At 40.9% G+C, this 16,699-nt stretch overlaps 3 protein-coding genes across 3 annotated transcripts; all 3 read left to right on the top strand.

Moving 5' to 3' along the window:
• Positions 1 to 2,824: 2,824 nt before the first annotated feature.
• Positions 2,825 to 7,144, top strand: LOC144643885 (uncharacterized). The gene is made up of 2 exons (XM_078503272.1): positions 2,825 to 5,591; positions 6,810 to 7,144. The coding sequence occupies exon 1, from the start codon at positions 3,551 to 3,553 to the stop codon at positions 5,567 to 5,569; it is 2,019 nt and encodes a 672-aa protein (XP_078359398.1). The 5' UTR covers positions 2,825 to 3,550; the 3' UTR covers positions 5,570 to 5,591; positions 6,810 to 7,144.
• Positions 7,145 to 8,189: 1,045 nt separating this feature from the next.
• On the top strand, positions 8,190 to 13,259 carry LOC144643884 (uncharacterized). The gene is made up of 2 exons (XM_078503271.1): positions 8,190 to 10,326; positions 11,616 to 13,259. The coding sequence occupies exons 1-2, from the start codon at positions 9,255 to 9,257 to the stop codon at positions 12,776 to 12,778; spliced, it is 2,235 nt and encodes a 744-aa protein (XP_078359397.1). The 5' UTR covers positions 8,190 to 9,254; the 3' UTR covers positions 12,779 to 13,259.
• An 853-nt stretch (positions 13,260 to 14,112) lies between these two features.
• On the top strand, positions 14,113 to 16,685 carry LOC144643882 (uncharacterized). Its single transcript, XM_078503269.1, has 2 exons — positions 14,113 to 14,209; positions 15,168 to 16,685. The coding sequence occupies exon 2, from the start codon at positions 15,188 to 15,190 to the stop codon at positions 16,640 to 16,642; it is 1,455 nt and encodes a 484-aa protein (XP_078359395.1). The 5' UTR covers positions 14,113 to 14,209; positions 15,168 to 15,187; the 3' UTR covers positions 16,643 to 16,685.
• Positions 16,686 to 16,699: the final 14 nt, after the last annotated feature.

Raw genomic sequence — 16,699 nt, 5'->3', positions numbered from 1 at the left:
AAAGAACCCAATTGCTCTTGAGGAAGTTTGCAAGACTTTATACAAAGATATCTTAAACACATATTAAGCAAATTATACCCACCAGTGTTGAGATGTAATAATGTGAAAACTACCAAAAATACTGAATTTACAGTAAGATCATTTGATTTGATTTAAGTTTGGTACAATTTTTGTTTTAGGCTAAATCCCATAGTTGTTACAAATCATTTTCTTTCTGCAGCCTTTTAAGGCTGGGACATAATACTGGCTTAAAAGACACTGATTGTGCAACAATATCAGTATTGCCTATTGGTATTGCATATCAGTATTATTATTCTAAACTGTTACAGTACGTTGACAGAACTTTAGGTTTCATTTGCCATTTGTTCATTATACAGTGGGTAAATGTTCACAGCGGTCAAACGCAAAAAATGACGTCACATCCGGTCTTTGCCGCCTCGAACTTTCGACTTGAAAGTGGGCAAACTTTTGTAAGAAATTGTTAAAGAAATAGGACGGTGAAAGAACATTTCAAGCTGGGGCACTCAGTGGAGATCAAATTATCAAATTTTCAATCCATAAGCGGCGTATAAACCTTAACTTTCCAGGGACGGCGTTAAATTTTGGCTTTAAAGCGAAAGTTTTCGGAAACTTTAAGACTTTGTATGGAAAATTTTGGCGGAAATTACACAGGAACTGCGCACGCGCGCTGCGTTTGACCGCTGTGTGGGGTAAATGTACCAGTCGCCGTCCCGTCTTTTCCCGATTTTCTTTCTTAAACAGTGAGAGAGACTAGGTACGAGATTATGATAAAACGATAGCGAAGCGCGCGAGTGACTTCACGACTCAGACAAGACTCAAACAAACAAACCAAAATGGCGGACGATTTTCCGTAAACACTTTCTCAAACAGCCGGTGTTAATTAACACTTTCATCAAACGAAAACTTTGCCTAGATTCCTTCTATTTCTCTTATAACACGCTGATGTTTCCTGAGCCTCGTGGGGGTTATAATTATTCATTTGCATTCTGTTTTTAGATCTCGCGCGCTTCGCTATTGCAATGAAGTCCTATTTTCATTGCTTGTTCAGCCAAAAAAGCTGTGGAAAATCTGAAATGTAAAGTTCAACTCTGTGCTTTACGGGTGGCGACAAAATCTGAATCTACTTCAGTGATTTTGTCGATACCTGAAGTGCTTGGACGCCCACTTTCCGGCGGAGGCGGTTAGATAAGCATTAGAAAATGTTCTTAAAACTGGCAAGAGTAACGCCACGAACTATAATCTCACTTTACTTTATTCAACTGAACGGAGAACGGTGTGCGCTAAATTAAACTTGATTTCGGCGCGCGCGCAAACAGTTTGAAATTGTCAGCTTTGTTTATACTGATAAAGACACATTTAGAAAGAGCAGGTGATTGATAAATAAAAAAAGTGTACGGTACCATAGGCTTTGAACTACTTTATCTTGAGTTCGTAAAATTGCGGATTCCTTCTGCCCTTTCCATCCTTAAACTCAGGCGAGTGGCTTAAAGCACGCACTTTTTAGCCGGCGTAACAAGCATTATTCCCGCATTTTGGGAGCGCGAATATCGAAGCGAGGACAAAATGTGGAAAACTCTTCATTGGTTCGGGAAAGCTTAGTACACAGGCTACACGTTCTTGACTGAGGTTATATGGTTAAATGGCCCCCAGCTACAAAGGGGGCTTGTGATCCATCGAAGCACAGTCACCAGCAAAACTTAACCGTGTAAACTGTGACAGTGATCAGCACCTGATTTCTCCTTGAAATAACAGTGCAAAGTTTAGCGTACAAGAAATGAGAATAAAAACATAGCGAGGGAAAACCTTCATATGACCGTATAATAGAGAAACCTGCAAGACGACTTGTTTGCTGGCATGTTTGTTTGTGTTAAGCGCTGGTGAACAGCCTTGAATTAATTTGTGTTGATTTGACTTCATGGCAGTGCTTTCCAGCCTATTCGTCCATGGACCTTAAAAACGCGACTTCAGTTGAAATTAAGACTTGCTTTAGAAATGCTTCGTTGCACTCCCTAATTTTAAAAATTGTAAGGAAACGAAACTGCAGTAGGCTGAGACATTTAATTTTCGTCGTCAGTATATATTCGGGTTTTAGGATTAAACCTTTTCCATTAAAAACAAACAATTTAAACAGTTTATCGTTACAATCAAGTTTTTCCTTCACAAAACGATTTTGTGGGAAGAGCTTTGGTTTCCGAAATACAGGGTTTAAAATTTAATGTGTATTGGTACCTGTCTATCCTTGTTTGTCAGTTGTTTGTATCTTTATGTCTTGTATTTATCGCGTTTCGTCTTAACTCTCACAGACATAATAAAAACCAATAAAAGAACAATTATGATAATTTGATTTTTATCGCATGTTTGCGGACTTGAGAAAAAGTATAAATACGCACGTGTACTTAAGTTCTTTTAATTTAAAACAAAACTGTGCTGGTCCTTAAATTTTTATATTTTTCATTGTTTTCTATCCGGGGAATGATAACTCAAAGTGCCTTTAGCTTTAATTTCGTTTATTTGTAATTCTAATATGTAGTAAGTTAACTTTGATAGCTTTCTCTTTTCTAGTTAGTTGATCTGTTCGTGCCGTAATTTTATCGGTCACGCTGTAAACAAAAATCGGTGCTCGTTTGTTATAATGGTTGTTCGTTAAATGGCCCTGATATAAAAACTGTAGAAAGCATTTTGTATTTGTTATTAGCGACAACACTGCCTTTGTGAGGAAAACGGTTTACATTGTGAACAGATCTTCGCTTCAGTAGTCATAATAACTCCAAAAAAGAAAAATATCAACATCGAATTGGATTGTTTTGTCTTCAGTTGTTGGTGCATAACGAACCATGCAAAATTCTATTGATGATCGTACAACGACTTTGTCTAGGTTAAGTTGTAATGACACATATTTTACCGCAAATGTCTTCGTTGTAAATTTTTAGACCTGATTTAACGAACTCAAAAGATTAGGTTTAACAACTTTTAAATTATTGTTTTCAGGCTCATAGTTGGAAAGGGCGAGACACCTCTAAAGAAAACATGTTATTGTCATCTTTTGTGAAAATTATCATTTGCCAGGAGATTTTCGCTTATCATTCTGGTAAAAGAGTGTAAAAACCGTAGAAATTTTCATGTTTTTCTTGTCAATAACCTCTTTTTTACACACACAATTACACGGGAGTCAATAGAGCAAAACTGTCCGTGAAAAATTTATTGATCTACTATTTGTTCGCTGATTAGCGTTAACACGGTTCTTCCAGTAAGAAAAGCATATTCCTAAATAAACCTGCTGTTTGAAAAATAACCGCTGGTGGTTTCATTGTGTGATGTGACGCTGCCATAAACTGCTATTCTTCCGTGAAAACTAATTGCCACGTGCGATGAGATGATAAAAGATTAAATCATTGCAGAAAATTCCCTGGGAGTGAAGTAATCTCGGTTGGACCACGAAGACCATCGACAGATCTCTTGTGTTTTGACTTATTGTGCTTAAACAGAATCTAGAAGGCCGTATTTGTTTACAAGTTTACATTTCCCCGATATGGCGGCCTTTCGGGGATTATGGCTATGTCTACTGGGGGTAGTACTGTTTAGTTTTTCCACCGGCGTTTTATCAAAACGAGAAAAGAGCAAACGAAGCCCAAGAAAAAATTCCGTTCGTTACACCGTTCATGAAAAACCGCCAGAGTTAGTTGTAAATGCTGATCCCGAAGGAGTGAAGGTTCAAGCCAAGCCTTCAAAGCTTCAAGTTATTGCTTACCCTCATTTACAAGGTTTTCATCCATACGAACACACGGCAGTGTTGGGCCCACATAGTCCGCCCGTGAATATTGGACCAAACGCACCCCCGGTTCATATTGGACCACATGTGCCCGCTGTTCATCTAAGTCCTCGAGTTCCAAGTCTTCACTATGGAACAAACGCACCTCTTCTACACGTCAGGCCTCATATGCCTTTTGTTCATATGACACCGCCCGTTCACGCCGTTAACGCGCTCAGTGGTCCGCCGGTGCACGTTATGTCCCCATCGACAGTTTATCATCAACCGCCTCTTGTTTTCCATCAGCCACACTTTCAATGCCCTGGAGGGATGTGCGGACTTGGTGGATATGGAGGTTATGGAGGCTTTGCAGGCTACGGAGGAGGGTACGGTGGGTATGGTGGGTATGGTCACGGACCCGGTTTCTTCGGACGCTCAACAATACCTGAAAATGATGAAGAGGACAATGAAGATAGTGACAATGACTCCGAAGAAGACGAGAGTGAATCTCACAAACATAAAGGCAAGTCCAAGCGTGAAATCATTTCACAGAGAGTCAAACGTCAATGGTATGGTTGGCATCCATTCCCCCATACAGTGAATGTCGGACCTCACACTCCTCCCATTCACGTTGGTCCACATTATCCTCCGGTTCATATTGGACCTCACGTACCTGCAGTCCATATTGGACCACATGTTCCAGTTATAAATGTCCCATCCCATGTCCCAGCTATTCATGTACGTCCCCATGTTCCTGCTGTGCATCTCGGGCCACCCGTACCTATCATAAATGCTGGAAACCACTTCCCGGCTGTGCATGTCACCTCTCCACCTACAATCTACCATCGTCCTCCAATTGTGATTCACCAGCCTCATATTGTTCATCCTTATGGTGGATGGAAAAAGCGATCAAAGATCGCTAAAGCTGCTGAATCTAAAGAGGAGAATGGCGTGAAGACTGCAGAAGATGAGGTTGCGCCGAGCAGTGGACATGAAGAAACAAAACACGAGGAAGAAGAGCATGAAAAGGCGGCAACGGATGCCACGCCAACAACGACAGTAGAATCAAGTGGAGAGTCCCAAGAAGATAGCGGAGAGACGCCTCAACCAGAAGAAGAGAAGAAAGTTAGTACAAGATCCGTACAAGAAGCATCCGTAAGGCCAAGGCGTCAAATGTTCTCCAATGCTAACTCCGGACCCAATGGTGACTCCGTAATATTTGTTCATCCAAACGAGCACGGTGCTGCGAGTCCCGCAGGATTAGGCGACTTGGCTGGTGGTCATGGAAACCCCTTGGAAGGCGGAAATCCAGGTGGTGAGGCTTTTGGCGATCTTTCTGCGAAGGCTTTCGGAGAAGGATTCAACCCGAGCTCGTTCTCAGAGGGCGGACAAGGCGGGGAAATGGGACCTGGTGCTGATAGCCTTGCAGGACTCGCTGGAGCAAGTCTCGGAGGTGCTGCAGGCCTTGGTGGAAACGAAGGTTCCCCCGCTGGAGCCAACGGCTTTTCTGAGGCTGGAGGTCTGGGTGGTCTAGGTGGTCTTGGTGGACAGGCTGCTCCTGAGGAGCTCCCTGGTGGTCTTGGAGGTCTTGGTGGCGCGATGGGTTCGCCAATGGCGGGTGGTCTCGGCGGTGCGGGTGGTCTCGGCGGTGGAGAAGAGGCTAGGTCGGCTGTTCCCCGCTCTTTTATCCCTGGAAGGCTTAGAAAGATAACCAAAGGGTACCTTACACGAAACCCTCTCGACGGTGGAAGAAATGCCGCCATTGTCAAGAAAACAGAGATTCCGCGGCCAGGACAATAAAATTCGATGCTTTACTGAAATGGTAGGTAAAATATTTTATGAAACGACAAAAAGGCCCGAGCGTGAATATACTCCCGGTATAAAGCAAATGCATCAGAAATTGCAGGGCTACTTTTGTAATTTATAAATCCCAAAGAAGCCAGTGGCAATAGCTGCGTTTGTTTGTCACTAATTGACTTTCGCTCCTAATTTTTTTTATGCGCATGTAGCAGACGAGAGGTGTGAGGTTACCTTCTTGGTATACGATTGGCTTAATATTTCGTCTAGATGGGCCTGGGATTTGGGCAAATTTTCACTGGGATAGTAGGATTTGGGTCACTGGGACTGGGAATCACAAACAAATAAACAGTAGAACTGGCACTGGGATTTGGGACATTTGTACCCTCTGCCCAAGGACCATATTTACGAAAACATTGTGTTCTTTCATCCACGCATATTTACAATGATTGTTTTTTTACATAGAAAGGGTTTCTTTTTCTTCTTCAAATCGCATTGATGTTGTTTTATGGAGCAGGTCTTACGATACCGCTTCAGTGAATTTAGCTTTGTCTAAGTTAGAGCTTTGCAGGTTGATTAATAATAAATCGCTTCCTCTTCTATTTCTGGTGCTACGTATTGTTTTCCCGCAAGAAAAATCTGTTCATGGTAGTGTTTTTCGCAGTGACAAAACAGCGAACCTATATCCTGGCTGGAAAGTAATGATACGAATATTCTTTACCAAAAAATAAATTGTCATTGCTTTTTATGTCACTCAATATGAATGGTACTTGGAAAAAAAATCAGTAGATGCATCAAAAGAAACACGTTCGATCATAGCTTCCGCAAAGAGGCACTGAGTCACAATAAAACACTTATCGATAATGTTGTCTTTGGTTGTAAATTGTCTTCGAACTGAGAAGCGGTTTGCATTTGAAAAATACTTAAAATAGAGTAATAACATGTCTTTAGAACTCGTGTCATCGTTGCCTCTTAGATAGCGACAGCGACTAACATTGGAACTCATTATTAGATAAGCTATTACACGAAACCACAAACTATAAGCTTTGGTACTTATTTCGTTTACATAAATGTTCTCTCAATGCATCCTAGAGTTCTTACCAGTAAAGTCCAGTAAATAGTGACATTTTTTCAGATGAATATTTTCTGTTTGTTTGTTTGTTTGTTTGTGTGTTTTAACTTATACCTTTGTGTTTGTTTGTAGTCTGTAAGGTAAACAATATCATTTTCTTTCTATTTACAGAAGAGGTACCCTGAAAGTGCCAAGCAGTGGTCGCCATATTTAGAGATGCTCTACAATCAAAGGAATGATTTTTAAGCGATTCCAAAAGACTCAGAAGGGATTTTTATCAAATCCTTGCGGAGATTGACATGTTGACATTTTGAATGAAAAATATAGACGACCCTCACGTCTTAAATGTCACGTGTGTAGTACACCTTGCTGTGTCCGAGACTACACCAGAGCCAAATAGGCTTCAAGGACGGCTACCTCTTAAATGATTTTTATCCGCAGTTAAAGAAGTTACCCATTTTGTTTTAAGCAATTGTGAAAATAAAACTTAAGATTTGTGGAAATAATTGCTTCCGCCTTGTTTGTTTGATTAACGCTCCCCTTAAACATATTCCGTTTAATTGTCGCTCTTTGAAAGAATCAAAACTTGTCAAAACTTAATATTCCTTATTTCGGTTTACAACGCCACCCGTTGTAAGTAGACAAGCCCAGTAAAAATAAAAGAAGCTATCATTTTCGGTTCAACATTGATGTGCTGGAAGTTTTGAAGTGTTGTAGTTTAAGTTGTCGGAATGTTTACATTTAACCAATTAACCTCGCCGGAAAAACAGTCATTTGTGGCGGTCTTGAGTCTCGTAAATGTAAAAAAAAAAATTGACCTGAAGACGTATTTGACTTTTGATTTCTATACAAGTCCTTGGTTTCTGCCACATATAGCTCACCAAACCAATATGGTATCGTGAAATATTTACCCCGTGAAAAACAAAAACCATGAACGATAAGACCGAATGGGATCCTGGGTAGACAGCACTAATGAGCATAGTAGCCTTCCATTTACTGATAATCAAGATATTTTTTTCCTTTTGGAACCTTAAGAGCCTGATTTATGCATCCTGTCGTATCATAATGGTTATTCTTTTACAAACAGGGATTGTTAATTTTTTCGATTTCGGTCACTAAACATTTGGGTCGCACAGTTCATAGTTTATGCTTTTTACAGGTCAACGTTTCTTCATTCAGGTATTAATTGCTTGGGGTACCGTAATAAACTAAAATACTACAGAGGGAAAGAATGGCGTATCATTGTGTTTTCATTGGCTGTTTTTTTCACATTGTTGATCCATTTTGGAAGGAGATCACCTCGGCTAACAACGTTTCCCGGTAAACCAAACAAAGCTGTTGGTGAATGGTAAGAAATAAGGTTTTTAATTAGGCTTGAAAAACATCAAGGCATCTTTGCTCAAACAGAACTTGAAAGTTGTCAAACAGTTAATACAGTGGAACCCCGATATAACGATATGCCGGGGGCGTTTCGTTCGGGTCGTCGGGGCCGTCCCTTCTTCTGCCGGGCTCTTCTCGTTCGTTCGTCGGTCGTCGGTTCCACTGTATCAAGTTTAATATGAGCCGAACCCACTGTCCCTTAGGATATTGGTGCATAGCGATGCAAACGCTTCACCAGCTGAGGTTACAACTCTGATTACAACCTTGCGAGTAGGGTCAGGTATTGCACTGATAAAAGTGATTGTCATTACATAGACTGTGGTTCAAAACGACCTACAGTACCTAGGAGGCAAAGTCAAACTTTCGCAGTTTGTGGTTCTCATAACCGGAGTACTATTTAACTAGGCTTTATCGTCTACCCTCAAGAGACGGTCCTCATGGCCCGATGAGGATAAGTAAATAAGTACAAATCAACAGCCAAGAAGTCAAAAGCTTCCATTTTCCTAGAAAGTATTAGTCCTTGCGGAAGATTTTTTTCTTGTTTTTGCTGAGGCCTTTTGAATATCTGGTGATCGGTACCATAAGCATAACAATATCAGTTCTCGTTCCTTATTAAGACTTTGAATGCTTCGCTTTCATTGATCTTTCTCAGTAAAATGGATCATATTGTAGCCATGGCCAGTGGGTTACAGGAATGCCTCGCTAATTTCTATTTTCTGTTCCTGACTATTTGTTAAAACTTAATACAAAGGCACTTAAATAAAGTTAGATCTAATACAGTAAAAATAATTAAAAACAAACACTGTTAAAAGAATTTGATTTTTCCACAAGGGTCAGTTATTTTCCGCATTGATTAACATGTGTCCTGCAGTGGGATTCTTATAAACTGATTCATATCGGATTGTTATTTTTTGAGCCCAGTCCTACCTTTTTATGTATTCCATACATTCTTATCAACTCGAGCTCTTAAAGCAGAGTAACGCCCACCGCCATAGTAATATGGCATTTATAAAAATGATGATAGAAAGTGATTTGAAAGAATAGGGCCACTTGTTGGTATATAGTGGCTAAATGTTATTTATTATTTACCATTTACATGATCTCACCGCAAAATATCCAAGAGAAGCCGTGAACCACAAGGTTTCCGTTTATGTTTTCTTTTATTGAGGAATAGAAATGTGTTTTCTTTTCTAAACCAAAATAACGAACAACAATATATATTGTTGACCTGCAAGCATGATATTGTTTTGCGGCGATGGACTTCGGTTGACAGTGTGTATTCTTTGTTTGTTCGCTTTTAATGGGCGCGTTAAACCAAGACCATTACCTGAAGAAGGTGGAACAGTGACTCAAACCGGTGAACCGTCACATTTTCAAGTCGACGACAAAGCCGCTGAGATTGAAGTGAATGCCAACCCTGCTGGAGTGAAAGTCAACGCTAAGCCGGCGTCTCTTCAAGTTGTAGCAAAGCCTGGTACCCCAGCCATTCCAATATTTCACCCAGCAATACACCTGGCCCAGCACTATGCACCACCTCCGGTCGTTCATCATCACCCGGCCATGTTTTATCATAGTGGATACCACTTACCGTTTGCTCCGTTCGGTCAAAACTGGTTTTACAACGGGATAAAACGACATAAGTTTCCAAGACCAGGCAAAGATGAAACCGAAGTCAGAACGCACAAGTCGGATATTCCGCGTACAAGTGAGCACAAAAGGGTTTCCAAATCTCGGAAACGTCAATTTATTTCTGCGGTTCCCAAGTTCGCACAACCTTCGTCGCTCGCTTCTCTCGGAGCTCTAGGTGCTTACGGAGCTTATGGATATGGTGCCTTACCTCAGTATGCTCTATTTGGTTCAGGACTGGGAGCTTACGGTGTCCGACAAAGTCCTCAAGCAGCAGGGTTATCTGCATTACCCTCACAGCTCATCCCTCAGCAAAGTCTTCAAGAGTCTGGTCTTTCAAGAAGCCTTTTACCTTCGCAAAGTCCTACAAAAGACGAAGATAACTCTGATATCTTGCGAGGCTATCAAAGGCTTTACAGCGAGTTGAATGGCCTTGCGTCACTATATAACTCCCTCTTGAGGCAAAGAAGCTTGAATTCCTTACAAGACTTGCAGTACGGTAGTGCATTAGGCGCACCGCGTGTGAATACAGAAGGAAGTGGTCTGGGTTTTGGAACACCAGACCTACGAGCAGCACAGTATGGTGGTGCTATGATGGGTTATGGAAGAGCATACATCCCTTCGCCATTGGCTCAACTTTATAGCGCACAAAATAGTCTTCCCCAGACCAACGGATTGCTTGGTATGTTTCTCAAAAACTGAACTTATAAATGCTACTGTTATTCGTGGTTACATTTCGTTTCTAAAGGAGTGTAGTTACAATATTTTTAGTCCTTTTTATGTAAAAAATTACTTTCAACTTGAACGAAACCTCAAAATAACAGACTTCTAAAAGTTATAATAAAACAGGGATGGTTATGGCTGAGTAAGATTAATACAGGTTACGAGCGACAAAAATAAAAGAAAAAATGGCTTTGTCCGTAGCATAGTTTCCTCAATATACAACTCCTTGGTACAAAAAAATAAACTTGAAAAACAAGCGCTTGAGCGACAGACAGCCTTTTCTGATGTGAAAGTCACGCATCTATCGTTTCGTTACAAAGAGCGAGAACCGTATATGTGACTAGCTTAACATTACCCCTTTTAAATTCCATTCATTCATTGATTGGTCTTGCAAAGCTCTGCATGGTTTTCATTGGCGTAGAACACGCAAATGGTGCATACATTTCTTTACTAGTGCTTGTACTTCGTATTAGGGATCGTCCGTGACAACTGTCCTGCAAGTGTGCACCAAGTGACCCGGATGACGCGACACAAAATTACCTGACGTATATTACACGAACATTTAATGCCTGACAATTGGAATTCATGTTAAATTTAACAAAGCACGGTACGCCATGGTAAATTGCGAAACGAAAAGTGCAATATCGATCGGTTTTATCTGCTTCAATAGCCAATGAATATGCGCGTTTTCTATGGGTTATGGTAAAGAATTGATACACTTGCCACTTGCTTTTCTAATTTTTATAATTTGACACTGCCATAAGAAACTTAGAAAAAGAAAAATAGTCATTGAAAAAAAAGCCAGTACAAGATTTACTTCGCGTCCTAAACTAACGTTAAAGTAGAGAAATCGACAATATTATGAATTTTCGAAAAAGTTAATAAGTATTTCCAAAAAAAAAATTATTTTTCGCCCATTGCACTACTGCACTAGGGTAGGGTCCCTTATCTTAGTAGATCTGCCACTTGACGAAAAAAACTTAATATTTCACATTATATTTCCGTTCTCAGTCGCTCGACTCCCCCGCGCTGGCTTGCTCTTGGCCCCCCCCTCCGGCGCGGCTTGCGTCTCTCTTCACTCCATCCTGTTCTGGTGCCCCATGCTGCGATGTTCAGGTGTTCGGCGTCGTCTGTGTGGTCGCCGCCGTCTTCTCGTCACATCTCCCCGCTTCGGCGAGTAAAACTTAATATCTCACAATATAATGAGTTGATCACGAAAATATTATGTAATTCGTTTATTTTTTGCAGGGTCGTCATTAATCGGTCAGCAACCCTTGGCCCGATATGTCGATCTTTCCTCACTACTGCAGCGCTCTCCAATGGTAGGCAGATCCAAGGTTCCTGGAGCATCAGATAAGAAAGTGAAGAAACACCACCGGCGAGAGCACATAAAGGACAAGAGGAAAGTCAAGCGACAAACACTAGTTGAGCCAATTCTAGCTGCTGAAGATCCAAGCAGCGTGGATGATTTATTACAAGACGATATGGCTCAAAACTACAAGCGGCAGCTGGTACTGACACCAGCCCTTGAAACGCTCCAGCAGTTGCAGCCGTTGCAACCAATGCTCACTCAGCAAGCCTTGCAGCCACAAGCCCTGCAGTTACGTCAGCTACAACTTCAGCAGCAGTTGCTACAGGAGCAGCCGTTCACACGACAGTCGTTAGGGATGCAGCCAGTAGGCATGGAGCAACAGGTAGGCATGCAGCCCGCAGGCATACAGCAACAGGTAGGCATGCAGCCCGCAGGCATACAGCAACAGGTAGGCATGGGAGGAACACAGCAGCTGGGGAATATCTTTCCCTTGGACTCAACACCTGTCCGCTATATGACATCATCTCTGGTGACACCCCTGGAAAACAGCTTGGCTGGTAGGTCGTCGTCAGTGGTATCGCAGCGTATGGTATCACCTCTGGCGCCATCTTTGACGTCGTCATCTTTCACCCCTTCAAGTTTGATGTCGCCTTTGATTTCGAACGCGTTTTCTCGTCCTCGAAATGATATAAACTCGTTTCAAGGTCTTCCATCACGGGGTTTACTCCAAGACAGATCACTTTTCCGCCATCCTCTCAGACTTGGCTACCCAAGCTACTCGAGGCATATCCTCCGCAGACCTCAATACCGAAGGCGTTTACACGACTTTAGGGAGGAAGAGCTTGATGGAATAAAACCAGAACTTATGGGACATGAGGGTATCACACAGGAAGGGTCCTACTCTACTGAGGAAGTTCCCAGCTCTGAAGGAGAGACACTCGTAAACTCAAACGTAGGGTTCGGACCAATCACCGTAGAGGCCAAGACCGCGGAAGGGGCTAGAGCGGCTCAAGCTGCCGGAGAAGACAAGAGATATCGTATAAACAAACCGTCTGGAAGGAAACACAGAAAAACACATAAGGAAGATCCATCAACTTAAGAATTGCAATGATTGATTCCATTCGCAATTTAAGCCCGCTGACTTTGAATGTCGCGAGTTGAAATGAAGAATGAAGAAGGCGCTTCCGCACTGCACCGTTGGTCAAGTTCAATTATTTCTTTAAACATCTAAAAGTTTGCTTATAATTTAAGGAGAAACTCCTATACCTAAAAAAAACTAACACCAGCTGTGCCCATGGCATTCTTGAAACAGCAAGCTGGGGTCGAAAACACATATAACTGTGCAATATTGCAAAAGACCTCTCAGCCCAGTCAATCCCACTAAATAATTTCTAAACAAGGTGAGCTACTGATCCTGGACAGATCAAATGAGAGAGTTTTAGTTTAAATTACGAAACGATACCTAAAAGAAACCGTATTTGACTTTAAGAGAATGATTTTTTAGTTGTCGTTTAATGTTGTTGTGTACAAATAAAGGTTACTTTAATACCAGCAGTTAAGTTATTTTGCCGGTTGGTTTATATTTTTTTGTGTTGCCAATCTTGAAAGTTTAAAACAATGTTCCAGGGAACGGAGTCGCATTAGCCATGCGGTTTTTGTAATTATCCAAGGACCTATTTAAACATACTGGCTGAATTTTTTTCTAAGACCTCAAACGGCCATGCGAATGAAGTAATAAAGTATCGTATTCTATGATTTTCAGCAGAAAAGCGTGATTTGAGTTGAAATATAGTACAAAAACTTCCGAGAGGCTTTGTCAGTTCTATAATCTCATGTAAAAAAAATTGATGTCATTTGAATGGTTTCTTACGATCCGTTTTCTTATATGATTGTTTATGATCAAGGAAAAACACCAAGATCACGTTTTCGGTTATTATAATCAAACAAACAGCACAGCCTCTTGACCCAAACTAATCACGCTTTTCATCTAAGTGACTCAACAGACTGATCCTGTTTTGATTGCATTTCGCCTAACTGAGCTAGTAACAATACTGAATTGTTGTTTAGTTGATGGTTCAGTGATGTTAATTTATAAAGAATTCGGTCCTATTCAAATGTACACTCTCTAGCTCCTTTCAAGTGGCGATTGCAATTGGCGGCGTACAAAATTGTAAAAGATTCTCCAAGAAAGTCTCATTCACTTGGTGCACTTCACAACGGGGAAAAGTTTTTACTGCTATTTCAAGAGTAAACGACAAAACATTTTGCATTCGTTTCAGATTTCTAGCCAGTTACTTTTTAAATTGCACAATTAATTTAACTTTTCTCTATCAGGAGACGCCTTTACAAAAGGCCCTAATCCCAATGCTATCACTAACAATGAGTCAAGATTTAACAAGTTAATTAACCGACCTAGACAGTCAGCATAGCAACTGAACACTTATATATCAACTAGACACCTTGCAGATCTAGATCTTGATTACTGAGAATTTGACGATCAGCTTGAATCGAGAAAGAACCGGATTGAATGGTAAGCTTATTAGCAACTTTTATCTTGATTCAGTTTTTTATCTCACTCAATACCTTAAGTTGCTGCGGCAGAGTTCGTTAGATTTTCTTGATCAGTTGCGTCCTCGAATAAATAGCTTCCAATAAACCCGTGATCTCGACACACTCGTTATCGCAAAAGCTTGCAGTTACGGCAAAAGAAATATCGATCTTGTCTCTTCTCTTTCTGACAACTTCGCTCGTTATTTTTAATAACCCTTTCAAGCAACCTTTTTCTAATGTGTTTACATGCAAATGTTTTCGCACACCTAAAAGAAATGTTTTGTTTACATTGAAGTTTGAAGACGAGTGCTCAGTAAACAAAGGCAAGCTGTGCACTCGTATGATTTCTCATTAAACAATGTTTTCTATATAGCAATCAGCTATCGTTTTTTTCAAGTTTGAAGTGAAGTGAACGAAGTGAGTGGAATGACATTTTTTTCAGTAACAATCGAAGACCAAGACCATTATCTCTTGCAATATTCAGTAATTTTGATTACAACTCATTTTAAATTCCACGCGCGCGCCTGGTGGCTAAGAAGAAAGCGGATAGAGCTTCAATTCATGCGAGTCAACCAACCAACCAATTCAGACAAATGGTAGTGCCAAAATGAAGACGGCTAAACTCGTTTTCAGTTCTGAAAACAACGAGTTAAAACTTCGTTAGTCGATGATTTTGAAAAGAAGGTAATCAATTTTAACCGATGAATCTTATCAAAACGTCCCGGTCAAATTATAGTTGTCCGTATTAGTTACTAACAAAAAACAGCAGCAAAGAGACCAACTCATGCACCACATCGTGTATAATAAAAATATTGCTAATTTGCAACACGTTGCGACGATCATTTGTTCACTCCACACACAGTTCCGGCATATGTATGACTTATAAAAAGTAATTGTTTTGATATATACATCATTTGTTAAACGCAATCTGTTTGTAGATTCTTCTGAGAAAGCAGACATGCCACGACGAGATTCCACCGAAGATAATCACTCAAATTGCCAAGCACCGATTTTGCGATCAGCCTGTTCCAGTGCCTCTAGCACAATAAAGCAAGTGGATTCAACCCTTGCTCTCCTCAGAACACAAAGCAGAGTTGACGAGGAAGACGAAACACGATCCTTCACCAGTTCTCACTGGGATACAGACCTGGAAGAAGATGACTTTTCTGATGGCGACGAGGTTAGCTCAGATAAAGAAGCATATCTTAAGGTTTGTGACACACTAGGAGTCATCCCAGTCTCTCGATTTGGAAATGAGATTGGTCAAGAAGAGATCAAGATTAATCATCGTTTCCTCAAGGAAATGGGAACAAAGGCGATTGCCTCTGTTCTCCTTAGAAACAAGACGACTTCTAAGTTACACGTTGCGTTTAACGAGCTAAATACCAAAGGGGGAGTTTACATTGGTCAGCTGCTATCAAAGAACAGAGCTCTTACCGAGCTGAACTTGGCAAATAACAATATCAAAAAGGAAGGTATTATGGCTATAGCCGAAGCTCTGCCAAATAACATGGTGATAAGAAAGTTGGATCTGTCTGGGAATGGTCTGGGAGACAAAGACGCTGCACTATTGGCTGAAGGCGTGGAGAACAATAGTTCTTTGCATTGTTTGAACTTGAGCTACAACAAGTTTTCTGAAGCCTCTGGAGTTTCTTTCGGAACTGCTCTTACTTACAACAATTCGCTTCTCGAACTGAATTTCAGCTGGAATCATATACGAAGAGGAGGAGCTGAGGCTATTGCTAAGAGCCTGCGGTACAATGATTCGCTGGAAAAATTGGACCTCTCTTGGAACGGATTTGATGACATTGGTACTGCAGAGCTGGGGGAATCTTTGAAGCGAAATTCAACGATCAAAGAGCTTAACATTAGCAACAATCGACTCTCGGACGAAGGAATTAAAAACATCGCTAAGGGACTCGAGGGTAGCGACAAATTGGAAGTGCTGAATCTAAACCACAATTTGATTTTTAATGCTTGTCAAGGTGTTAGCAAGATACTGGAGATGCTGTACAAGAATGGTGCCCCAGCATTGAAAGTCCTGACGATTTTGGACATTAAGTTGGATCACGATTGCGAAGCTCTTCTAGAAAAAGTTCTGAAAAAACGGACAGGTCTTACCGTTCACCATGGTTGCAAAAAGTCAGATTCTTTTGTTACCAAGAAGAAGGAGGCAAATCCATTTGATCTCCTTAAAGTTTATTTAGAGGAAAACAAGATTCACGCCTCTGATCTGTTTAAACGTTTGGATCCTGAAGGCCAGTTCCGTGACAGTTTGTCTCGGGTGGAATTCATTGACGGAATGAAGCGCTTGAAAGTTATGAGTGACTTTTACCTTGACAAACTCGTTGAAATGCTTGACGAAGATGGAGATGGAGAAATTGATTATAGTGAATTTGTCAAAATGTCTTAACACGACAACTGGCCACCCATTTTCGGATGGACCAGTATTTCATTTAGGTAAAGCAGG

Source organism: Oculina patagonica, chromosome 2, assembly GCF_052425735.1.
Source record: "Oculina patagonica isolate OP01 chromosome 2, crgOcupat, whole genome shotgun sequence".
NCBI classification, from domain to species: Eukaryota; Metazoa; Cnidaria; class Anthozoa; order Scleractinia; family Oculinidae; genus Oculina; species Oculina patagonica.
Note: the sequence above shows the minus strand (reverse complement) of the source record. Positions and strands in the feature narration are given on the sequence as shown.